Raw genomic sequence first — 27,097 nt, 5'->3', positions numbered from 1 at the left:
ATGGTGATTACATAGGAGAATAGAGGGAGCTAGAGATGGGCTAGCACGTTATAGACTGGTCACAATCAATTTGGTGACACACATACTTTTTGACCTGGTACCAAAATGTAAAGGTTTTTCACTTCTTTTTGTTATATGGAAAAATGAAGCACTGCTGAGAGCATTATTCTGAATATGCCAACCCACTCCCCTTTTTGGGAGACACATACACCATGTTTTATTTACAATTGTTCTTATGTTCCAGTTTATAAACTATTCAACCAAACTGTATAGCTGTTTCTTTTTATAAGTGACCCCCTAAGTGTTGTATTTTATGCATTGTTTTAAGAAATACTCTAAACAATGTCAACAGTATAAATAATTTATTGAATACATTTTCTGCTATAGTCACTGAACAAATTTTGAGCCATTTGAAGAAACAAACTATTTTGCATTCCGTAATCCATAGTTAAAAATACATGTAGATGAACCTTTCATTTACGTCTTCTGTAGAATTCCAATTCAGGTCTCCTCTCTGCAGACTCTGGAAAATAAATGGGTACTCCGGTTACGATTTAAGTCATTGGGTGACTCCTGGAGCTGAATAGACTCATCAATGTATTCTCACAATGAAATAATAATAATATAGCAAAATGAAAATATAATTGTCTAGAAATTGCAATTTAAAAATCACTGTGGATATTGTTAAAGTTACCATTTTCCTAATGGATCAATGTTATAAATGCTCATGTTTTATACAACAAATTTTCTATCCTAACTTCACAAAGCAAACTTTTTTTTGTAGGTTGCTGGAAATAGTCTTACGGATGGTGACTTCTTACAGGATAATTAAAGGAAACTAGGATTTTTCTTATGTATGGGATCCCATCACTGGTACCCATGCTCTCCAGTATACTGTAGGACATATGAGTCTTCAGCTTGAATCAATTCGCCCAGCAGAATCGTGAATCCTCGTTCACAGAGTTTAACCCACTGCAATATGTCGTGTGACAAGCATCAATGGTGGAACTACCACCAAAGGAGAACCCATCCAAGGCTGACATCCTCCACAAGCATGCCTGTGCATGGAGGCCAGATTGGTGAATAAAGCCGGTGCCTTGGGTTTTTAGGTTGCTATTTCTGGATCCTTAGCCAAAGTTTGCAATTCCATGTTTCACCATTAACTAGCAATTAAAGGCATAGAGAAAGCATCCAACATTAGGGTGCATCTGGGCTCAATCTGGAGTGGACCCTATATGTACATGCCTATGCAGAGCAATGAGAGCACGGTCTACACGAGTCGGTTGCCAGATTGGGCAAGACCAACTGTTTCGCAGTTAGGACCTGTTATTGTTGACAGAAGATGACCCACTGTCAGGTTGTGGCCTAGGATCGGCCGTTACTCACCGCGGCGCTGGGGTCCCCTAATCCCTTGGGTGGTCAGACGCCAGGTGCGGCTGCGTGTGATGTGCTGAGTATTATACCTAGAGTCATGTGGACATCCGTGCCATGGCAGTTCACATCACCTGACTGCCCTTGACCCAATGGTAGCACAGTGTTGGTCAGCTGACGCTGTCCCCCAATAACCTGCTACCTTAGGGTATAAAGCCAGTCTCCGGACAGAAGGAAGTTGTCGCTACCCTGTGTATTGCTGATACCCCGTTCCAGGTTCCCAACACGATCTCCTCGAGATTCAAGTGCCAACTACTTGTGCAACAGTGAGTCCTAACATCTTGCCTGTGTGCGATACAAGTGCCAACTCCTTGTGCAACAGTGCGTCCTAACACCTTGTCTGTGTGCGTTGTTCTACCACCTGCTGACGCAATTGTGCGTCTTTCACCACTCCTCTAGTGTAAGCTGCTAGTGCCATACTGTGTCCAGGCAGTGCCTCAAGCAGTTACCCCTTACTCATATGAGTACAAGTTCTCTGTACTTCTTGTAGAAGTATACCTTCAGGGCCACCGGTTATTAGTCTCCATTCCCACAGTATCAGACACCTGTCCAAAGGGTCGCGACCTGACAGCTGGGTGCAGCATAAATACCCATATGCCGCTTGGAGGGGTCACTGGTGAACACCTCCCAGTTGGTTAGACTCTGCGCCTTTGGACAGGTCTCACCAACGTTTGATACTCATGGATGAGGAGGTCATATATCCAGGCCTCACGCCCACGGTTCCTATCTTATCCAGGGACTACAGCTTCCATCCCCTCAGTAGGGGATTCCACTCCACCGAACGTGATGCCCACCGGCCGATTATGGTCATTTTCCAACATGACTTATAATAATTAGATTTTTTTCTAGTGGAACATTATGAGGCATTAGCAATATCAAGCAATGATCAAATGACATCTGCAGTAGCTTGTAGACATAAAGGCAGATACCTGTTACACTTTACTATTGTCTGTTTTTTTCTAATTGTTTATTCTCAGGATAGACCTATAATACTGTATGTTTATGTACAGCACAAGCATAATAATGGAAGCCATCATGCATAAATGAAATTCCCTGAGGATTATTTATGTGTTTTGAATGTAACTACGGTATTGTTGGTCGACTGATGTTACATTGTCAACTAGTAATAAGTATTTTGTGTCTGCTAGTGTCAATTTAAGCATGTGATGTTCTACCTCAGTATTAATTAGCAAATTAGGAGATAATTATTTGTATACACTTAACGAGTGCATTATTCTTTTCAAAGGGAAATCCTTCATTTAACGTGACTTATTTTGGGCGTTGTTGTAGTTGTGTTGGAAAATCCTGTGTTTCAATGCTTTGTTATACCGACAGATGTTATTTCCAAGCAGCATTGTCTGTTATATAAATAAAACATTTATCTCTCTTTTAAGATCATGGATGTTTTTCTACATTAGGAAAAAGACCAAGCACTCGAAATGCTGATTCTTAAAGTAATTTTAGGGAATGGATTTTGCAACCAAATTATGCTCCAGTCCACACATTATCTACACCAAATAGGCTTTAAACAAGCTATTAAAGGACATTGACGAGACAAAAATTGCCCTGTTGCCTGGGATCCACGGGTAATGTAACGGCTCATCCAGCAAGAAGAAAGGTTTTAACGTTTACACATCCTAGTCATTTCCTCTCCTTGTCCTTATGTTGTGCTTGTAGGAGCGGTGATATCAGTCTTAAAAATATTTATTAAACCATGGGAGAACCTTACTTTGATTCTAGAATTATTTGGTGTGTAATAGAATTTGGAAATACTGGTAATTAAATGGATGGGATTTAGACATATTTTAGAATTGTTATTGTCTTTGATCAAATGAATCCATTTATTGAAAGAAGCATTCAAATAAAGTCAAATTTTTCAGCCAATTTATGTTTCCGTGTGCGTTTGGACAAATTCTATATATGTAATACTTTTAAAGCTGATATATGTACAATGGGAGTTCTATGTGAACGAGAAAAAAATTATATTTTTTTAAAATTTAATAAAAAATATTTGCTGAAATGAATAAATATATTATGCTTATATATGCTAGTTCCAGCCAGAGACGAAAGAGATTGTGAGATTAAGATATAACTGACATTCTCTAACGTAAGTAACATGATGCAATACTCTATGTAACATTCTTTACAAAGCTTGTGAGGTTCTACAATCCCTTGTATCAAATGAAAATTAGAGTATGTAAGAATGATAACTAATATAAGCACCAGAAGTTTTGCGTCATCTAGAAATAAAATCAGGATTGGGCAAAAATCATGTGGATTGGATAGGACGAGGCCATTTCAGACAATGTAGACCCATTTTCTCCTGAAACACCATAGCAATAGCATGCACATCACTGCTTATTCTGAGACTCATTTGATTTGTAGTGACGGGTGTTATACTTGGCAAAGTCCTGATTGCGCTGGATACTAAGGGGGTGATTAAATTAGCTGCGAGTTCCGTACTATGAAGTCCCACATTAATATTCTGTGCATATTTTTGCCAATAAATCCGGAACAGTACATGCAATTTAATCATAGTTGTCAAGTAGCAGGCATTGTGCCAGATTAATTTTACAGTGTACATACTATGTGAAGTGCAAATAAATAGCAGGACAATGTAGGAGTCTGTTAGTGGCCTTTAGGACATTGAAGGAGGCTGTTATTGACCATAAGGACAGTGTAGAAGGCTGTTTAAAGCCATAAAGGTGGCTGTTAGTGGCAATAAAGTGTTTAGAGTATGTTTGGGTACATTTAAATGTCTCTATTGTGATTTATAAGTGTTTACATACAAGTAGCAAAGAGATGGCTAATACCTTTCTGCAAGTTCTAAAGATATTTTCCCATCAATAGAACACTTTAACATACATGTCTCACATCATTTACACCTCAACATACATATCCCACATCATTTACATCTCCACATACATGTCCCACATCACTTACACCTCAACATACATACATATCAAACATCATTTACACCTCACCATACATATCCCACATCATTACACCTCAACATACATATCCCACATCATTTACACCTCACCATACATATCCCACATCATTTACACCTCACCATACATATCCCACATCATTTACACCTCACCATACATATCCCACATCATTTACATCTCCACATACATATCCCTACATCATTTACATCTCCACATACATATCTCACATCATTTACATCTCCACATACATATCCCTACATCATTTACATCTCCACATACATATCTCACATCATTTACATCTCCACATAATTTACACCTCAACATATCTGTCCCACATCATTTACACCTCAATATACATGTCCCACATCATTTACACCTCAACATATGTGTCCACCATCATTTACACCTCCACATATATGTCCCACATAATTTACACCTCAACATATGTGTACCACATCATTTACACCTCAACATATATGCCCACCATCATTTAGACATGTCTCACATAATTTACACTGCCACACACATGTCCCACATCATTTACACCTCAACATACAGATAACACATTTTTTTTATAACCTTAATCTTCACTCTAACCTTTTTTTTTTCTTGGTGCCTATCCCTAACTCAATGGTGGGAACTTTAGTTACCCTGCAGCTCCCACCATTGATTTCAATGGAGGAAGCCATTCATTGGCTGAGAGGCGGCGCATGACCTCTCACAGCCAATGAACGCTCAGACCCGAACCTTCAAAGGAGGAAGCCACGTCTGTGCGCTTCATTTGGGAAGGAATACTCATCCTGGTTAGGATGGTTATTGCTTAGCACGAGGGTCGCTTTTATAGTTTTGTTATTTTAAGAAGACCCATGGATGTCTACTGGACAAGGGGACCACTCGATGTAATATAGGTGAGTATTGTGTGAGTGTGTATGTTTGTATGTATGTGTTAAACTTATACTGTGTAAGGTGTGTGTGCGTTTCTTTCAACATTTCTTTACAGGTGAACTACAGGTCTCAGTGGGCCCTTAATTCCCCCGCATACTGGTACTTGTGGTTCTCCAAGTACCAGCATGCGGGGGAGGCTTGCTGGGACCTACAGTTCTACTGTAAAGACAATGTTTTTATTCTTCAATTTTTACACTACACTAACACAATCAACCCACCACCCACAGCCCAGGGATGGCGGGGATAGCCCCGGGCTATCAGCCTAGGCTACTGGTGCCCTGGAGAGGGAGACCCCTTTATTGGAGGGGTCTCCAACTCCCCAAGGATCCCTGGCCTGGGCTGACTAGCGCTTAGGGCTGATATTGTGGCTGGGGGGCCTGGTGATAGGGCTCCCCTGGCTGTGGCATCAGCAGCCCCCCACTAGAAAAGGTCCAGGGCTGGTTCTGTGAATTACAGGGAGACCCTACGCAAATTTTTCCCTGTAATTCCAGAACCAGCACCGATTTCCATAGCCCAGTGCTGGTTGTACTAAGTAGAGGGAGACCCTACGCAATTTTTTCCCTGTACTTAGTCAACCAGACCTGGGTTTGGAAAGTCTGGGGCTGGTTCTGTTTTGGAGCGGACCTCACGTAATTTTTTTTTACTTTTAACTATTTGGTTGCCTGTTACAGTCAGATACATGCAGGCATCTCACTGATGTCTGCATGTATCTGTGTGAGAACAAAATGCTCATGCTGAAAGTGAAAGCATGAAGCAGTTCTATGCTGTCGGGGATTTGCAGTTCGTTTTGAAGTGTGAGTTGCCGTTCGATTTGTACATGAACATGCCAAATCGAACAGCAAATCACTGTTCAAAACCGACTCAAATCGAATTTGTTTTGCAAATCGCAAAACAAATCGAATAATAGTAAATCTGGCAAAATCACTGGTTTTGCAACATTCGATTTGAGTCCGTTTGAGAATAGCTAAATCACCCTTCAAAATCGACCTGCAAATCGACCTTTGATAAATTTACCCGCTGGTGTCTATCTAGACATTGTCGACCTTTTAACTATCTATAGTCCAGATACCCTCCAACATAGAATACCCACGTGGCACATGCTAATTGCTTTCAAAAGCAAAAAAATATTTTTAATATAGGGGGCTCTGCCATGACTTTAAACTGTAGCTTCACTCAAAAATGATGCTCCCTTAGTAAAATCATAATGTTTGAGCCCGAGTTACTGGAATAGCTCCTGATACTTATTCATCAAATGCTGTACAGTTAAGGAAAAAAACCCACTAGTGCTGCTATTTGACAGAGAGGTTGAGAATAACCTACTTTAACATTGTATGTAACCATGGAACCAAAGTACAGACTGTTTTATTCCATGGTTACAAATGTTAGTAATAAGTTCAGCTGTTCACAGTCTAACTATCAAATGGCAGCAATGGTGTTTTTTTTGTGTTATCAATGAGGCAAAACCATTTATTGAGTGGAATTAGTGTTTAACTTTGTAAGCCACCGCAACAATTACCAGCTAATTCCCATTACTTTAAAAATAACATTAGCTCATATTGGGGGAGATGTATCAAACCTTGGAGATAGATAAAGTGAAGAAGTTACCCATAGCAACCAATCAGCTTCTAACTGTCATTTACCTAGCAGTCTATCAAAGGACAGTTAGAAATTGATTGGTTGCTAACTTGCTATAGACAACTGTTCCACTCGATCTCTCTCCAAGGCTGGATACATCTCCCCCATAAACAGTCAAACAGAAACAATGCTTAAAGGATGATGATCACTATTAGAAATTATACAAGCATTTTGTAAATTGTTAGGCTGTTCAATAAAATACCTTAAATTTAATTATTTAGAATACATCTATATTCTGAATGCTGTATCCTTACACACACAACATAAATATGTTTAAAATTCAGCACAACACATACCAGGACTTAATGATCTCTTTCCCATCAGACCGATAAAGGTACCAGGTTTATGTGCTGAAATACAAAACATGGATTAAGCATTGTATGGAGACAATATTTGCAGCATTTTCAACAGTATATTTTTAGATGTGTACTGTCTCTAATGATTGTCTTCCGGTCAATAAGTCACTGAGTATTATTTTCTGACTTCGATTTGGTTGACCTGCACTTTAAATGACTGTACATATGAAGAACAATATAATAAATCAGGACAATAATAATAATAATAATAATACTAATAATAATAATAAGCTAACAATAATAATAATAATAATTATAATAGGCTAACAATAATAATAGGCTAATAATAATAATAATAGGATAATAATAATAATAATAATAATAATAATAATAAGCATATAATAATAATAATAATAATAATAATAACAATAATAATAATAATAATAATAATAATAATAATAATAATCATATAATAATAATAATAATAATAATAATAATAATAATAGGCTAACAATAATAATAGGCAAATAATAATAATAATAATAATAATAATAATAATAATATAATGTAAGTGATGAAGTCTAATGATGTACTTGTACATCACCTCTTGCTAAAAATTTCCCTTTCCTTGGATCTTACCAACTTTCTTCTCATCTTCTATGATGACCATGATGAACTATGGAAGTCATCAGAGTTAACAGTAAATGTAATATCACTCACAGCTGCCGGACATGTTGACTCTTTCACTATCACTGTACAATAAATGGCCCATCCAACTGGTACTGTGCCAGCGTGTCAATTCCTGCCTGATAGATATGTCTGCCACATTCAGAACAGCTGTCACTTCTCCCATAGCACCTGGACCGCTAGCTAAACATTTGATAAAATAATCTTTGATTTCCGCTTAAACTTCCTTGTACTGGTTCTATAATTACTGTTACAGGGAATTAAAGCTAGATTGTTTCCCACATCAATATCCACCAATGTTGACTTAACAAAACAAAACTCCAGATTTGCATAATGAGGACACGGGGAGACAATGCCCAATGTGTTTGACATATCTTGCTGTGCTGCATTTATACAACTCTGCATGCTACAGGTAGTTATATTATTTTTTGTTCATTCCTTTTATGCCATTTGCCAAGTCCACTGTTCTGGTACGATGTGAGAATAACAAATCATTTTGACAAGGGTAATTATAATTAGTATCCTCTCCCCCCCCCTCGGCACCCCTGCTACTACTACTACTACAGCTACTACTACTACTACTACTACTACTACTAATAATAATAATAATAATAATAATAATAATGTATTAATAATTAAAAAAAAACATCTTGACCCTTTTATACAGTATTTCTTACCAATATTTTTCTTTCCCCGAAGTCCATAAAACTTATCAGGAATTAGATTTCTTGCAATCCTCAGCATATATCTGTCATATGTTGGCTCCTCTAGATCCGCCTGAAGTAAATTAATAACAAAAAATATTTTTTATTATATATATTACTTTCTAAGATTTACAGGTATAGAGCTGATCATCTGCCTCGTTTATGCAGGAATGTTATTATTATAATGTTATTATGAGTGTCTTAGCGTTGCTGTGGTAAAACGCCTTCAGCAGACGAGGGTTCCCGTCCAGCGTATGCCTTACATTACTTCTACATGAGACTGGAATACAATTCTCCCAGCAGTCCCGGTTTTAGCAGGATGTCATGGGGCTGATTCAGAGCTGGACGAAGCTGCGCCCTATGTGCATCTTTTGCCGCAGTCACATTTGCGACTTTACGCTAATGCCGCTACAAAGGCCCTTCCCTGGTGTACAACCTTGTGTCTGATTGTGCAAGGACTGAGACGCCCATGTTGAGTGTTTAGATTTTCAAATACCGATTGGTGCATCTTTAGACACCAACGGTTACACCATTGAATCTTGCACCAGACCTATGCGAGGTGCAGATTCTCCGTCTGAGTATGGCCTCCAACGTGAGCGATTAAGCGTCGATGTCCACAACCACTTTCAGCGACAAGCCGGTAACATTCCCATGAGTCGCAGCAACTTCGGGTGTCTGAATTGCTACCTCGTGGTCACTGCTCAGGAGAGCACGATACATTTCTAATACATTTCAGAGATTGTGGGTCTGCATCAGTACTGCGACTCGGAGCACTAACAATCAGGACAACTGCGCGGCGTGACTTAGACGCAAGTGCAGTCGAAAAACATCTACTGTGTCCTACAAAATAGTATCCGTGTCGCCTTTCTGATCTTCCCACGGTTCAGAAGTCAGATGTTAAATCCGAATTTCGGGTTTTGGATTGCAAAAATGACATGAATTTAGCTGGTTTTAAAAACTTTTTATCAATTTATTTATTTAAAACCCAGATCCAAAACCAAAACAGTTGAGTGTGGTTTTGCAAAACCATAACACAAAGATGAATCCAGATCCAAAGCCAAAACCAAAACACGGGGGTCAGCGCGCATCTCTAATTAACAAAGAGTTCTAGCTCAAACTTCAGGCAAGTTTTTAGGTAAAAAAAAAAGTATTTGTTTTCGATTGTTTTTTTTTTCCGTTTATATATTAAGGCTTATCCTGCCTGTGATCAAAGCTTTTCCACTGCAGCCCAGCTAAATGTATTTCCCTTTGTTAGGAGAACACAGTACTTTTCTGAGTCACATTGATAACAATTAGATGCTGTAATGGCTCATTCTCCTCTTGTCACTATAGAGCTGAACATTCCTTCACTGCAGAGCTATTTATTTATCGCTGCCATTGTGAAATTGACTTTAACTTAATCACATTTATCGTGTCAGCTGCTATTAGGTTCTCTGGCACAAAATCCACACATCCCCCTTGTATAAAATGACACTTTAACGTAAAGAGCTAGATGAGAAAAATCTTTATTATTTATGACATTGCTCTTCCTGTATGAAGCCCAGTGTTCCTCTGCATTATATGAAGCAAAAATAACATGAGGATCCAGTGATCGCGGTTTAAACTGACATGTCTTAGTCGGCCCATACACGGTAAGATTTTATAAACGATGTGCACGATTTAGATCGATCGCAACGATCAATAGTGCATATCGTGTGTGGTATGGCATGCTGTACGATGGCGGCGCGCGTCCCCGCCGTCGTACATCGGCATCGTAGATCTTATGGAAAAACCATAAGAGCCGCGATCCGTCATGCTGTTAAATAGGTAAACGAAGCATCTTGTAAGATGCATCGTTTACCATTCACAGCAACATGCAATGCAATGGACTGAATTTGAAAACGTACCGAGGTGTTGTACATTTTCAAATTGCCCCGTGTATGGCCCGCATTAGAGCTAGGTAGCCAACAGACCCGGAGACAGGGGGGGACTAGGGGCACAGCTGTACCAGGCCCCAAGGTTCCAGGGGACCCCAGAGATTAACTAGATCTAACTGTTGCCTGTACTCGTGCAGTGATCAACAGGGCACAGGCAATGAGGGATCCTTCCGGGGAGCCGCTGTGGCTTATTTACAGCACCGTCAGCAGTGGCGGATTTTACCTTGGGGCTGCAAGGCTGCACCCCCCCCAGTAAAATCCTCCACTGTTCAGTGAGCCAGTGCAGCACGTGACTGCACTGGCTTCACTGTGACTGGAGGTGGCTTCCCATTGGAAGCGCCACCTGCCAGTCAGTCTGAAGACAGGCAGCCCCAGGGGAAGGTGTTTCCTCCCCCTGGGACTGCCAGTCCAGGCTGCGATCAGCAGAGTGCGGCTCCCAGTGGAAGCCGCTGCTCTGCCTTGCGGGCAGCCCTACAGGGCTTCTCAGGGGGCTGCAACCAATGCAGTCCCGAGAAGCTGGTGTTATGCGCATGCGCTATTCCACCACCGCTTATGCGCATGCGTCGGACCCGGCATCTGCCAGATTCATTGAACAGGCCCCGGGACTCAGGCCAGCAGCAGCGGCAGCCCCCTTCAGATAAGAGGACAGGAGCCGCTGCTTACCGTCAGTATTTCATTTAGTATTGCAGTGATACTAACCAATATGCCATTGGTACCTAACATTACTCACCTCACTGGCGAGATCTAGCGATGTCACCCTCCACGGCAGCAACCTCCTCTCTGTTGTTGGCAGCCTACTGCTGCAGGCAATGGGCTGCTGTGTCATGCGCATGCGCGACACCCAGTTTGCACATGTGAATGACAGTTTCACCCGCCGGGGACGCGCCAGTGCCTGGAAAGCTTCGCTTAAGCCAGATAGGCTGTTGCTGGGTCCCCATCGCTGTGCTAGAGACTGCAGGGTTTATGTATCAACCAGTGAAAAGCGTGGAGAAGTGGAGAAGTTGCCCATAGCAACCAATAAGCTTTGAAGTAGCATTGATCATGTACAGTCTATAAAATAATAGGTAGGAGTTGATTGGTTGCTCTGGGCAACTTCTCCACTGGTCCACTTCACCACGCTTTTCGCTGCTTGATGCATAAATCTCTGAATCACTATCGCTCTATATAGATGTATCACTATCGCCATATATATACGGCGTAAGTGGTACAGTGACAAACAGTTGTATTGGAGTGGATGGAGATTTAGGGGCCCATTAATCAACAAGTTTTATCACACGCAACAAGCTTTAAAACTCGAATCATAGGATAATGGTGCTCCAGCCAATCAGCTCCCAACTGTCATCTGTTTGAAGATTGAAAGTTAGGAGATGATTGGCTGGAGCACCATTTATCATATGCAACGAGTTTTAAAACTCGTTGCGTATGATAAAACTCATTTATAAATGGGCCTCAAAGTACCAACCAATCAGCACCTAACTGTCATTTTTCAAACATAGCCTATAAAGTGTTAGTTAGGAGCTGATTGGTTGGAACTTTATCTATCTCTCTCTAAGGATTAGTACATCTTCCCCATAGTCTTTTTGGAAGTAAAATGAAGGGGAGAATGTACAGTATGTGGGTATGAGATTGTAAATGTGACTTTTTTCTTTTTTAGCTGCCTCACCTGCTAACAGTATATGTATTGTACCTGCCCTGATCCAGAACTCCTTTTTGCCATGAAATGCAAATACAAAATAGAATGCATTGGCATTGTGTAGATGCCATTGCAGTTTTGTGTTGTAATTTCACTCATTGACAAAGAACAAGATTTATATCCTCATCTTTCTAAGTAGCACAGATGGATTAGTATTTACAAATACACTGACTTCATATTTATTATCATGAACTTTTCTCGTACATTTTGCAACAATTTCTGAGAATTTCTGTGAAAATTCCACCCGGAAAATAAAGGTTTCACCGAATCTCTCTCTATTACTGTGATATTTCCCACACAATGAGCTTTCAGTAGTCTGAGCAGAGCACACTGCAAAATGAAATAAACATTAGTATAATTTAGGCTTAATGGATTTCTCATCCACTGTCTCCTACTCATTCCTCTCCCCTGATAATTTCTGTCAGTTGCATCTTCTTGAAACCATTCTTCATGGTAATCAAGACCTCATTATGACTGTGGCTTTGTGCACCCAGCCTCTAATTCCTGCTGCTTGTCTCACAAATGCACCAAGTTAGTGGTGAGACTTGTAAGAGTTAAATAGAAGGAGAAATGGAAACATCTGTTCTTGAGTGTCTTACAGTGGAGCTGTGACCAGGTTCTATCAGGTTATGTTTGGAATAAGGCAATAAAAACTGGGGTATCCATCGAATCCTGTTTCCTAGCTACAGAGAAAAAGGATTTTATTCAGCTTGCTTTGCTCTTTTCTTGGTTTTCCCCAGTGGTAAAACTGGTGGATTAGGTTCCAGTATTGAACTCATTTAGTTTATCAGCACAGGACCGGCAGCAGAAGACAATCAGTACATCACTATCAGTAGAAGATTATCAGCAGAGGACTATCAATAGAAGACCATCAGCAGATGACCATCAGCAGAAGACAATCAGTAGATCACCCTCAGTCGAAGATTATTATCAGAGGAATATCAGCAAAAAACCATCAGTAGAAGACAATCAGTAGATCACCATCTGTAGAAGATTATCAGCAGAGGACCATCAGCAAAGGACTATCAGCAGAAGACCATCAGCAGAGGACCTTCAGGAGAAGTCCATCAGCAGAAGACTTTTAGTAGACGACCATCAGTAGAAGATTATCAGCAGATGAGCATCAATATCAGACTTTCAGCAGATGACCATCAGTAGAAGACCATCAGAAGATGACCATCAGTAGAAGACCATCAGCAGTTGACTATCAGTAGAAGACTATCAGTAGAAGAGCCTATTCCCTCCTGTTCCATGTCCTGTTACAGTATTATGTGGCCACCAGAGCAAACAAAAGGCCCGGTAGCTAGGATAGTGCTGTCTAATAGCTCCATGTGAAAACCTAGTTGGATGTCAGTTGGCTTCCTCTACACCTCACAACTATTCTGCTTTGATGGTTGTAGGAAGCCTGCTTGGGACATAGCATATCACATAAATAACATGCTGGATAAAATGTTTTCTTCTGATTTAACTGGTTTGGACATAAGAAAATAACATCATTGGACATGTTGAAAGGTCCTCTTCTGTTCTCTTGAGTCAATACTTACAATGTGAACAATTGATAGGGATGGTCGTCAAAGGGGTCACCATCAATTGTGCCATCAGTGCTTTGCATTATTGGCATGAAACTATGGACACTAAACCGTAGATGGTCTCACTCATCAATAGGCATTCCTACTATTGGTGGCAGACGAATCAGGGATGGGTGTGGGACTGAACAGCGGCCCCTAACAGTGCATGTATTCCAGACCTCCTAGTAGGTACACAGGTGTTGTCATTGCTGACTGACACATTTTAAAATATCCACAGGTGGAGCTAATTATTTGACTTGTGATCCTGAGGAGATCTGCAAAACATGCGCTGGTCCCTGAGGACTAGAGTAGCAAAACATTGTTCTAGACATACTATAATACAATGATTTGTTCTTGGTTTTCTGCAGCAGGAGCAAAAGCTTGTTTTCGAATAAGTAGTATGTTTGCCTTTCTTGTTTTTTTTAGTGGAGGAGGAGGGGCAGATTTTATGGAATATTTGGGTCAGGCAGCGATAAATTCATAGGTCCCTCCCCAACCAACCTCTTGTCTAAGAACACACATTAGCTCAGAGTTTCCAAAACTCTGAGATGCTGCAAAGTATCTAAAAAATGAAGTCTCAAACTTCAAGGTATGCTTACATGAGTTAATTTTAAGTAAAACTTTACCCAAAACTAAATGAAATAGCTATAACTGCTTTGATTACTCTATCGCAGAATCTCAATGCATGCAAAAATGGTCAATAGATTCAGTTGTTGATGTTAAGACCAAACACCAGAATGAGGAAGAAATGAGACCTTAGTGACGTTGGTTGTGTTGAGATATGAAGCACGCTACTGTGCAGTCTCCATGATGCTTTTTAAAGATCCATACATACATAACCATGATGACCACCATTAGTTTCATCTTGTCATTGTGAATGAGTTCCGCAGTGGGGCACAGACGTGTCCCACATACTGTAGCTCTGAGAGACCCTGTTATATCCTGCATTAGGCAAGTGTAGGTGGTTGATCAGGGCCTTCAGCTGATATGGGCCGGGCACTGGGGACATTGCCAAATCTGGGAGGCACGGTCACATTCACTCCAAAAAAAAAATTCTAGCCGCTGCACGCTGCAAGCAGAGACATTTGTCCCCCTCAACAGCACTGCAAAGGGGAACGGCAAAGGTCCACCTCAGAAGCTGATCTGGCCCCCATGACAGGCCCCTCAAACAAGCCTGGACCAGGGTAATCGATGTCCATGGGTGTAATGGTGGGGAATAACTTGATGTACATAAGGTCCCTTATATACAATATGTTTGAATGAGACAGTGTGCACTAGTATTGTTGTTGACCATGTCTACCCATCTTCTAGTGGCTACTTTCAGTAGAAAAACACTCCATGTCACAAGGTGCACATTGGGTGGGATGCACCAAGCATTGCATTTGGGATACGATGCATTCCGACAATGATCGCATACATACCGGCATTTAGTAACACCCTATGTATAACCATTTAAGCAAAGGACAGTTCTTCCGATAAGAGTTGTCCTTTGCGGTGTCGGGACTTCCGAGTTTATGAGCCCGAAGTCCTTCTGCGCATGCCGTTGGCCCACACATGTACAAGCTGCGGGAGACACTGGGAGGGATCCTATTGGATTCCCCTCAGGAATTTTCCTGACAAGAACCCCATAGGTTTCTATTGGGATATGCCATTTATATATGGCGATGACTACCGGGTCCAAGCTTCGGCAAGCTTTGCTTTCCGGAGGTTGGAGCATATTGGACCTCATTCAAAGTCTCTCGCTAGAGCATGCTTGCTTGCAGGGAGCGATAATCACTCATCTGCGCATGCGTATAATTCGCAGTGCGCATGCGCAAGTCATTTGTTGCGATCTGATTTTGCTAGCTCGCAAGCCACTTTCAGGTCGCTGCTTTGAGTGACAGATAGTGCCGTTTGTGGGTGGTAACAGGGGGAGGTGCTTGTAAATGGGGGAGTGGTTGTGCGAACGCAGGTGTGTCTGGCCGCCAAAACAGCGTTTAAAGGGCGTCCATAATTAGCAAAGAAGCGTCATTGCACACGTGACTTGGTTGTTTTTTAGCCTGAACTGCTCGCTGTGCTTGGGGTAGGTTAGGTCAATCCCAAGCGCTGCGAGCAGCTCCAATGGCCCTGGCTGTTCACGATTAATCAGACTCTTCCCGGAGATGACATGTGCTGGAAGTGACAGGTGGGAGGTTTTATAGTCCAGCGTACGCTAACTGCCGTCGCTCACTAAGACATAGAGGGCGTCCTTACAGCGCAAAGAGCGATTGCTTGATTTGCATACCCGGCCCCTTTTTACAAGCGACCGATCGCATCTTGTGAGAGACTCTGAATGAGGGCCACAATCTCTGGTCCTGGCCGTTTAAAATATACAGATGTGTCCTCATACATCTAGCCTCCGTGTGCGTTAAACAGCCGTGGCGTGATTCAGTAGCGTCTTTTCATGCGACTTTTTAACTTCAGATGTGTCTTTTTTCGCACAGTGATACGGATTAAAATGATATGCAGCATGCCTATATTCTGTGTGTGACTGCGGGTGTATCTGCATGTGAAATGCTACGTTACGCTGTCACAGCCGCTAGCACTGCAACGTAGCATTTCGCATGCAGATACACCCGCAGTCGCACACAGAACATAGGCATGCTGTATATCATTCTAATCAGAAGAAGCTGCTTGTGCGTCCTAGTCACTGTGCAAATAAAACGCACCTGAAGGTAAAAAGTTACGCTAATATATGCTCAGTGCTACCGAGTCTCAAGGCACTCACGCATTATGTGTAAAGCGACTTGTAGAGTACGGAGGATAGATGTAGGTGGACACATCCATAGAATTTGCTGAAGGTTGAGAAACAAACTGCAGCATGATGTGGCCACTATAGACATTCTGAGATACATAGTATTTAACCAATTAAATGATATTGCTATTGTTTGCTGTTAAGTAAATCCCTGTTAGGGTCAGGAGAGCAGAAATTTGGGGCAGGGGGTGAGCAGAGCGATGCCTACAGGCAATATGTTGATGAGAGTACCGTAAGCTACCTGTGTCAGGAATCAGGATTAATTGAAGCTGACATTGATAGGTGTTTTCGTTCTAGGAACAACTCTTAGATACTGACACGCTGTACTCCTCACCAGGCAGGGTCAGGGAAACTGTACCGGACATATTCAGCAAATACTGTATAGAGTTACTTCAGATTTTCAATGGGCCAAGGAGGACTGAGCATTGCAGCTACTTTGTCAGTTGAAATCATTAAAATATGATGGGGTTATAGATGAATTTTCAACATTGAAAGTTTGAAAATTAAGTTTGTGAATTAAATAGGTTTCCTTGTTTGGCACAAACTTCTACTATGTTTGCAGTGCTCCTATATCTCCCTCTCTTGCTATCTGGATCCTACAAAATGTCTTCCCCCTTACAAATGATTATAACAATTCCAATAATAGAAATAAAATAAGGAGACAATAAGATTTGGGGTAAAGTTTTGTTCTCGCTCCAGGCACTAAATGTTGCTGCTACAGCCTTGCCTTTCAACTTACTGTACAGCCCCACACATGAAGGGTCTCAGGATGCTTTACTGTTGGCACGACACAGGACGAAGACTTTTGGAGGATGGCCTGGTGTCAAGAAGGGCAGCAAAGAAGCCACTTCTCTCCAGGAAAAACATCAGGGACAGACTGATATTCTGTAAAAGGTACAGGGATTGGACTGCTGAGGACTGGGGTAAAGTTATTTTCCCTAATGAATCCCCTTTCAGATTGTTTGGGGCATCTGGAAAAATGCTTGCCCGGAGAAGGAAAGGTGAGTGCTACGATCAGTCCTGTGTCATGCCAACTGTAATGCATTCTGAGACCATTCATGTGTGGGGTTGCTTCTCAGTCAAGGGAGTGGAATCATTCACAATTTTGCCTAAGAACACAGCCATGAATAAAGAATGGTACCAAAACCTCCTCCAAGAGCAACTTCTCCCAACCATCCAAGAACAGTTTGGTGATGAACAATGCCTTTTCCAGCATGATGGAGCACCTTGCCATAAGGCAAAAGTCATAACTAAGTGGCTAAGGGAACAAAACATCCAAATTTTTGGTCCATGGCCAGGAAACTCCCCAGACCTTAATCCCATTGAGAACTTGTGGTCAATCCTCAAGAGGCGGGTAGATAAACCAAAACCCACAAATTCTGACAAACTCCAAGCATTGTTTAGGCAAGAATGGACGCCATCAGTCAGTATGTGGCCCAGAAGTTGATTGACAGCTTGCCAGGGCGAATTGCAGAGGTCTTGAAAAAGAAGGGTCAACACTGCAAATACTGACTCTTTGCATAAACTTAATGTCATTGTCAATAAAATCCTTTGACACTTATGAAATCAGTAGATCACCCTCAGTCAAAGATTATTATCAGAGGAATATTAGCAAAAAAACCATCAGTAGAAGACAATCAGTAGATCACCATCTGTAGAAGATTATCAGCAGAGGACCATCAGCAAAGGACTATCAGCAGAAGACCATCAGCAGAGGACCTTCAGCAGAAGTCCATCAGCAGAAGACTTTTAGTAGACGACCATCAGTAGAAGATTATCAGCAGATGACCATCAATATCAGACTTTCAGCAGATGACCATCAGTAGAAGACCATCAGCAGTTGACTATCAGTAGAAGACTATCAGTAGAAGAGCCTATTCCCTCCTGTTCCATGTCCTGTTACAGTATTATGTGGCCACCAGAGCAAACAAAAGGCCCGGTAGCTAGGATAGTGCTGTCTAATAGCTCCATGTGAAAACCTAGTTCGATGTCAGTTGGCTTCCTCTACACCTCACAACTATTCTGCTTTGATGGTTGTAGGAAGCCTGCTTGGGACATAGCATATCACATAAATAACATGCTGGATAAAATGTTTTCTTCTGATTTAACTGGTTTGGACATAAGAAAATAACATCATTGGACATGTTGAAAGGTCCTCTTCTGTTCTCTTGAGTCAATACTTACAATGTGAACAATTGATAGGGATGGTCGTCAAAGGGGTCACCATCAATGGTGCCATCAGTGCTTTGCATTATTGGCATGAAACTATGGACACTAAACCGTAGATGGTCTCACTCATCAATAGGCATTCCTACTATTGGTGGCAGACAAATCAGGGATGGGTGTGGGACTGAACAGCGGCCCCTAACAGTGCATGTTTTCCAGACCTCCTAGTAGGTACACAGGTGTTGTCATTACTGACTGACACATTTTAAAATATCCACAGGTGGAGCTAATTATTTGACTTGTGATCCTGAGGAGATCTGCAAAACATGCGCTGGTCCCTGAGGACTAGAGTAGCAAAACATTGTTCTAGACATACTATAATACAATGATTTGTTCTTGGTTTTCTGCAGCAGGAGCAAAAGCTTGTTTTCGAATAAGTAGTATGTTTGCCTTTCTTGTTTTTTTTAGTGGAGGAGGAGGGGCAGATTTTATGGAATATTTGGGTCAGGCAGCGATAAATTCATAGGTCCCTCCCCAACCAACCTCTTGTCTAAGAACACACATTAGCTCAGAGTTTCCCAAACTCTGAGATGCTGCAAAGTATCTAAAAAATGAAGTCTCAAACTACAAGGTATGCTTACATGAGTTAATTTTAAGTAGAACTTTACCCAAAACTAAATGAAATAGCTATAACTGCTTTGATTACTCTATCGCAGAATCTCAATGCATGCAAAAATGGTCAATAGATTCAGTTGTTGATGTTAAGACCAAACACCAGAATGAGGAAGAAATGAGACCTTAGTGACGTTGGTTGTGTTGAGATATGAAGCACGCTACTGTGCAGTCTCCATGATGCTTTTTAAAGATCCATACATACATAACCATGATGACCACCATTAGTTTCATCTTGTCATTGTGAATGAGTTCCGCAGTGGGGCACAGACGTGTCCCACATACTGTAGCTCTGAGAGACCCTGTTATATCCTGCATTAGGCAAGTGTAGGTGGTTGATCAGGGCCTTCAGCTGATATGGGCCGGGCACTGGGGACATTGCCAAATCTGGGAGGCACGGTCACATTCACTCCAAAAAAAAAATTCTAGCCGCTGCACGCTGCAAGCAGAGACATTTGTCCCCCTCAACAGCACTGCAAAGGGGAATGGCAAAGGTCCACCTCAGAAGCTGATCTGGCCCCCATGACAGGCCCCTCAAACAAGCCTGGACCAGGGTAATCGATGTCCATGGGTGTAATGGTGGGGAATAACTTGATGTACATAAGGTCCCTTATATACAATATGTTTGAATGAGACAGTGTGCACTAGTATTGTTGTTGACCATGTCTACCCATCTTCTAGTGGCTACTTTCAGTAGAAAAACACTCCATGTCACAAGGTGCACATTGGGTGGGATGCACCAAGCATTGCATTTGGGATACGATGCATTCCGACAATGATCGCATACATACCGGCATTTAGTAACACCCTATGTATAACCATTTAAGCAAAGGACAGTTCTTCCGATAAGAGTTGTCCTTTGCGGTGTCGGGACTTCCGAGTTTATGAGCCCGAAGTCCTTCTGCGCATGCCGTTGGCCCACACATGTACAAGCTGCGGGAGACACTGGGAGGGATCCTATTGGATTCCCCTCAGGAATTTTCCTGACAAGAACCCCATAGGTTTCTATTGGGATATGCCATTTATATATGGCGATGACTACCGGGTCCAAGCTTCGGAAAGCTTTGCTTTCCGGAGGTTGGAGCATATTGGACCTCATTCAAAGTCTCTCGCTAGAGCATGCTTGCTTGCAGGGAGCGATAATCACTCATCTGCGCATGCGTATAATTCGCAGTGCGCATGCGCAAGTCATTTGTTGCGATCTGATTTTGCTAGCTCGCAAGCCACTTTCAGGTCGCTGCTTTGAGTGACAGATAGTGCCGTTTGTGGGTGGTAACAGGGGAGGTGCTTGTAAATGGGGGAGTGGTTGTGCGAACGCAGGTGTGTCTGGCCGCCAAAACAGCGTTTAAAGGGCGTCCATAATTAGCAAAGTAGCGTCATTGCACACGTGACTTGGTTGTTTTTTAGCCTGAACTGCTCGCTGTGCTTGGGGTAGGTTAGGTCAATCCCAAGCGCTGCGAGCAGCTCCAATGGCCCTCGCTGTTCACGATTAATCAGACTCTTCCCGGAGATGACGTGTGCTGGAAGTGACAGGTGGGAGGTGTTATAGTCCAGCGTACGCTAACTGCCGTCGCTCACTAAGACATAGAGGGCGTCCTTACAGTGCAAAGAGCGATCGCTTGATTTGCATACCCGGCCCCTTTTTGCAAGCGACCGATCGCATCTTGTGAGAGACTCTGAATGAGAGCCACAATCTCTGGTCCTGGCCGTTTAAAATATACAGATGTGTCCTCATACATCTAGCCTCCGTGTGCGTTAAACAGCCATGGCGTGATTCAGTAGCGTCTTTTCATGCGACTTTTTAACTTCAGATGTGTCTTTTTTCGCACAGCGATACGGATTAAAATGATATGCTGCATGCCTGTATTCTGTGTGTGACTGTGGGTGTATCTGCATGTGAAATGCTACGTTACGCTGTCACAGCCGCTAACACTGCAACGTAGCATGTCGCATGCAGATACACCCGCAGTCGCACACAGAACTTAGTCATGCTGCATATCATTCTAATCAGAAGAAGCTGCTTGTGCGTCCTAGTCACTGTGCAAATAAAATGCATCTGAAGGAAAAAAGTTGCGCTAATATATGCTCAGTGCTACCGAGTCTCAAGGCACTCACGCATTATGTAAAGCGACTTGTAGAGCACGGAGGATAGATGTATGTGGACACATCCATAGAATTTGCTGAAGATTGAGAAACAAACTGCAGCATGATGTGGCCACTATAGACATTCTGAGATACATTGTATTTAACCAATTAAATTGTATTGCTATTGTTTGTTGTTAACTAAATCCCTGTTAGGGTCAGGAGAGCATAAATTTGAGCAGGGGGTGAGCAGAGCGATGCCTTCAGGCAATATGGTGATGAGAGTACCGTAGGCTACCTGTGTCAGGAATCAGGATTAATTGAAGCTGACATTGATAGGTGTTTTCATTCTAGGCACAACTCTTACTGATACTGACACGCTGTACTCCTCACCAGGCAGGGTTAGGGAAACTGTGCCGGACATATTCAGCAAATACTGTATAGAGTTACTTCAGATTTTCAATGGGCCAAGGAGGACTGAGCATTGCAGCTACTTTGTCAGTTGAAATCATTAAAATATGATGGGGTTATAGATGAATTTTCAACATTGAAAGTTTGAAAATTAAGTTTGTGAATTAAATAGGTTTCCTTGTTTGGCACAAACTTCTACTATGTTTGCAGTGCTCCTATATCTCCCTCTCTTGCTATCTGGATCCTACAAAATGTCTTCCCCCTTACAAATGATTATAACAATTCCAATAATAGAAATAAAATAAGGAGACAATAAGATTTGGGGTAAAGTTTTGTTCTCGCTCCAGGCACTAAATGTTGCTGCTACAGCCTTGCCTTTCAACTTACTGTACAGCCCCACACATGAAGGGTCTCAGGATGCTTTACTGTTGGCACGACACAGGACGAAGACTTTTGGAGGATGGCCTGGTGTCAAGAAGGGCAGCAAAGAAGCCACTTCTCTCCAGGAAAAACATCAGGGACAAATAGATATTCTGTAAAAGGTACAGGGATTGGACTGCTGAGGACTGGGGTAAAGTTATTTTCTCTAATGAATCCCCTTTCAGATTGTTTGGGGCATCTGGAAAATTGCTTGCCCGGAGAAGGAAAGGTGAGTGCTACGATCAGTCCTGTGTCATGCCAACTGTAATGCATTCTGAGACCATTCATGTGTGGGGTTGCTTCTCAGCCAAGGGAGTGGAATCACTCACAATTTTGCCTAAGAACACATCCATGAATAAAGAATGGTACCAAAACATCCTCCAAGAGCAACTTCTCCCAACCATCCAAGAACAGTTTGGTGATGAACAATGCCTTTTCCAGCATGATGGAGCACCTTGCCATAAGGCAAAAGTCATAACTAAGTGGCTAAGGGAACAAAACATCCAAATTTTTGGTCCATGGCCAGGAAACTCCCCAGACCTTAATCCCATTGAGAACTTGTGGTCAATCCTCTAGAGGCGGGTAGATAAACCAAAACCCACAAATTCTGACAAACTCCAAGCATTGTTTAGGCAAGAATGGACGTCATCAGTCAGTATGTGCCCCAGAAGTTGATTGACAGCTTGCCAGGGCGAATTGCAGAGGTCTTGAAAAAGAAGGGTCAACACTGCTAATACTGACTCTTTGCATAAACTTAATGTCATTGTCAATAAAATCCTTTGACACTTATGAAATGCTTGTAATTTTACTTCAGTATACCATAGTAACATCTGACAAAAAGGTCTAAAAACACTGAAGCAGCAAACTTTGTGAAAACCAATACTTGTGTCATTCTCAATACTTTTGGCCATGGCTGTATATTATGGGGGAGAGGTACTGAGCCTTGGAGAAAGATACAGTGGATGGATATAAAGTACCAACCAATCAGCTCCTGTCATAGTACCAACCAATCAGCTCCTGTCATTTTTCAAACACAGCTTGGAAAGTGCCAGTTAGGAGCTGATTGGTTGGTACTTTATCTCCAGCCACTTTATCTCTCTACAAGGCTTAGTAAATAGACCCCTGTGTTTGAAAAATGACAGTTAGAAGCTGATTGGTTGGTGCTTTGTGGTCTATGTACTAAGCCTTGGATGGAGATAAAGTGGACAGGGATAAAGCACCAGCCAACAAGTTCCTAACTGTCATTTTTCAAACACAGCCTGTGACATGGCAGTTAGGAGCTGATTGGCTGGTAGTTTATCTCAGTTCACTTTATCTCCATCCAAGGCTTAGTAAATGGACCCCTTTACCTCTCTAAATTTATCTCTTTCCAAAACATCTCCCCTATTTGAAAAAAGTCGAGTTAGGCTTATAAACCGGGATGTAATTATGACATTGACAGTCACTGTGTCGACAATGACTAGATCGACACCAGAATGTCGGTGCCTAAAACCTAAATACTTTCCGAATGGCGACTTGGAGCGCACATCAACGGATCAGATCGGCAGAATGGGTATTGGAGACCGCAGATATAATGTATGGCCGCATAACCGACACAATCTACAGATCCACAGGAGGTCTGGAAAACATGAACTGTTAGAGGTCCTTGAGGACCAGTTTGGCCACCCCTGTTATACATTTGGGGCGGTATGTATCATGCATTGCCTATTGCATGCAATACATCCCCGCAACTTATCGCATGCATAGCAGCGTTTATTAATGCCGTGTGCATAAATAAATGCAAAAAAAGCTCCGCGAAAGACAGCTCTTCCTATAAGTGCCTTCCTTTGCATTGTGAGCACTTTCGGGTTTATGATCCGGGAGTCCTATTGAGCATGCGCTAGCCTTCGTGGAGACAGAAAGGGATCCGTTGGATCCCTGTCATGGAAGTTCATGTTTGTTTACTAGAACTTTGTGCGTAGAGGCTGCAGTGCCGGTGGCCCGCAGCCAATATGTCCGATATCCACTGCGGATATCTTTAATGCATATGGTGATTGTGGGAAAACCTCAGAAACTGCTGTTTTGGGGTATTTGACCACATTTTGGGGTTTAATACATCCCGTCCAACCTTCAATCATGACAACATAACAATGTTTTGAAATGTGATTGTCTGTGCTATGTTATTACCAAAAAGCGTGCGCACAGTTATTATCGTGGGTTCTTAGTTACTCCTTGTAGGGTCCTTTCATAGAACTTTAGGCGATACTTTCTGATGGGCACTAACAAAAATATTATGCCCTTAATCAATAGCCTTCTTTGCCCAGTACCTATACATCAAGTTGTAATTTAGATTTAGTCATTATTTGTGGGTTTACAATATCCCAATCCTCTAATGCCATTACTACAACACACTAATTAAATTATCAACTATATACCCATTACCCACCGTCACTGCTATGGGACATACCTGATTCTGGTCAGCAGATGGCCAGTAACTCCCTTCTGTCCATTCCATCTCTTCAGCCAGTGCTTGCGTGGCAGCAAGGAAGAACACTAAGTAAGCTACAGCCATGTTCATGTTTAAAGGTCCTGCTCTTCTGATGTCCGGAGGAAACAAATAATTCTCCTTAAAGAGAAATGCAATAGTCTATGGAAACATCTACTGCAGTTTGCATATCACACTCCTCCTCTGTGCGGGAGATGTATCAAACCCTGGAGAGAGATAACATGGAGCAGTTGCACAAATCAGCGTCTGTCATTTATCCAGCACAGTTTAGATGCTGAGTGGGTGCTTTCGGCAGCTTCTCCTGTTTATCTCTCTCCAAGGATTGATACATCTCCCCCTGTGTCATTGTTGTTTAAAGAACCTAGCGTACTCATTTTAAGTTTAGGAATCTTTGGGCAGCACAGGAGTGCAGTGGTGAGCTCTGCTATCTCAAAGCTATGTGTATGTGTGTCCATGTGGTAGGGAGTATTGATTGTAAGCTCCACAACGTCAGGGGCTGATGTGAATGACTGAAAAGCGTTGCATAGTATGTGTGCGCTGTATACTGTAAATTACTGTTCCCAAACTTTCTTGAATCACAGCACCCTATAGTATTAGCATTGTTTTCACGGAAACCTTAGGCCAAACGTTACTTGATCAGAATTTCTGAAAAAATTATTAAATTAAGTAAATTGTGCTTCCTACAGTAGTCATTCTGAGGGTCAGTTATGTGGCGGGGAACAGGGTTTGTCCACATATTGTATGACTGGCAGCAACCAGAACTGGTTTTACCTAACACCTTGACCATTAATAATTTGATAAGATTCTGGACCACCAACCCGTGGCACCCCTGCAAGTGTCCCGCAGCACCCCAGGGTCCCACGGCACCCAGTTTGGGAACCACTGGTTTAATACATTTCCCTCTTAATATGATCTGGGTCAGCGTTGGATTGGGGTATGTACAGTAAGGCCTACAGTAAATTTAGTTACTGTAAGACTAAGTTTGAAGAACCTACATTTAATATGTTTGCTATATTTCATGTAGCATGAATATTACACACTGTACCATGAATACAATATGAACACACATTTTATAGAGGTCTCTACCTTCAGATGACTTTATGGGCTTGTATGCACCTTGTGGCCACATTTAATGAGTACATTACATTATCTTTTTAACCTGCAAATTTGTCTTGAACTCATAAGATGGAATTGTTTCTGTTGGTTGACCTGTCACCTGAAGTTCCTACTCTGATACAGTTATATCAAGTGCAGAGTTAGCTTGTGTCTTTGCACTAAATTTAGGGGCAGATGTGCTAAGTTCTGAAAAGTGATAAACTGGAGAGTAATAAACTACCAAACAATCAGCTCCTAACTGTAATTTTTCAAACACAGCCTGTATTATGACAGTTAGGAGCTGAGTGGCTGGTAGTTTATTACCACTCTCGAACTGATCACTTTCCAGAGCTTAGTACATCTCCCCCATAAACTACAATGCTTGGTTATATAAAAATGAAAAAGCAAAAAAAGGAGAGATGGAAACTAAGATACAAATAAAACTCTATACGTAGCAAAAGTTGCACAAGGACATGCATACTGTAGGTCAATAAATTAATGAGGTATGGCCTCAGAAGGCAATAAATGTATACAGTATTTCTGTGTTTCTATTGTGTCCAAGATGCTATATGTCCCTAGACTTAGAGAATCCTCTGGTTATTTTATCCTCCATTTTTTTTTTACCCTGTTTCCCAGTCGGAGCCCAATGAATTATTATTATGACTTTTCATCAACAGTAATCAAAGTGCTGTTCAAAAACTAAGAAGGGATCATAAAAACATTACCCAGTAATAAAACTCCAAATAATATCAAACAAAGCTTTTTTCAAGCCATCCACCGAATAACATATCTACAAAGTAAACACTAAGGGGTAAATTTACTAAAGTGAGAGTTTTTAGAAGTGAGTTTTAGAAGTGATGTTGCCCATAGCAACCAATCAGATTCTAGCTATTATCTTCTAGAAGATGCTAGTTAAATGGTAAGTAGAATCTGATTGGTTGCTATGGGCAACATCTCTTCTAAAACTCACTTCTAAAAACTCTCACTTTAGTAAATTTACACCTTACTTTTAGGGGTAAATTTATTAAAGTGAGAGTTATATGAGTGAGTTTTAAAAGTGATGTTGAAGTGTAAGTTTAGGTTAAAAGTCTATATAATTTCCAGCTTCAAGCTGATAAAGAATTTTGGATCATCTATACTCACTCTCCGTAGAGGACAGCAGTTCCC

The 27,097-nt window shown here is 41.7% G+C and overlaps 1 protein-coding gene across 1 annotated transcript; it reads right to left on the bottom strand.

Annotated features, from left to right (window-relative positions):
• Positions 1–384: 384 nt before the first annotated feature.
• Positions 385–27,097, bottom strand: LOC148511461 (protachykinin-1-like). Its single transcript, XM_088442202.1, has 5 exons — positions 27,074–27,097; positions 24,797–24,955; positions 8,623–8,722; positions 7,259–7,312; positions 385–523 (listed from the first exon to the last, which is right to left on the bottom strand). The coding sequence occupies exons 2-5, from the start codon at positions 24,905–24,907 to the stop codon at positions 474–476; spliced, it is 315 nt and encodes a 104-aa protein (XP_088298328.1). The 5' UTR covers positions 24,908–24,955; positions 27,074–27,097; the 3' UTR covers positions 385–473.

This window comes from Taudactylus pleione, unplaced genomic scaffold, assembly GCF_031769625.1.
Source record: "Taudactylus pleione unplaced genomic scaffold, aTauple2 ptg000306l, whole genome shotgun sequence".
In the NCBI taxonomy this organism is placed as follows: Eukaryota; Metazoa; Chordata; class Amphibia; order Anura; family Myobatrachidae; genus Taudactylus; species Taudactylus pleione.
Note: the sequence above shows the minus strand (reverse complement) of the source record. Positions and strands in the feature narration are given on the sequence as shown.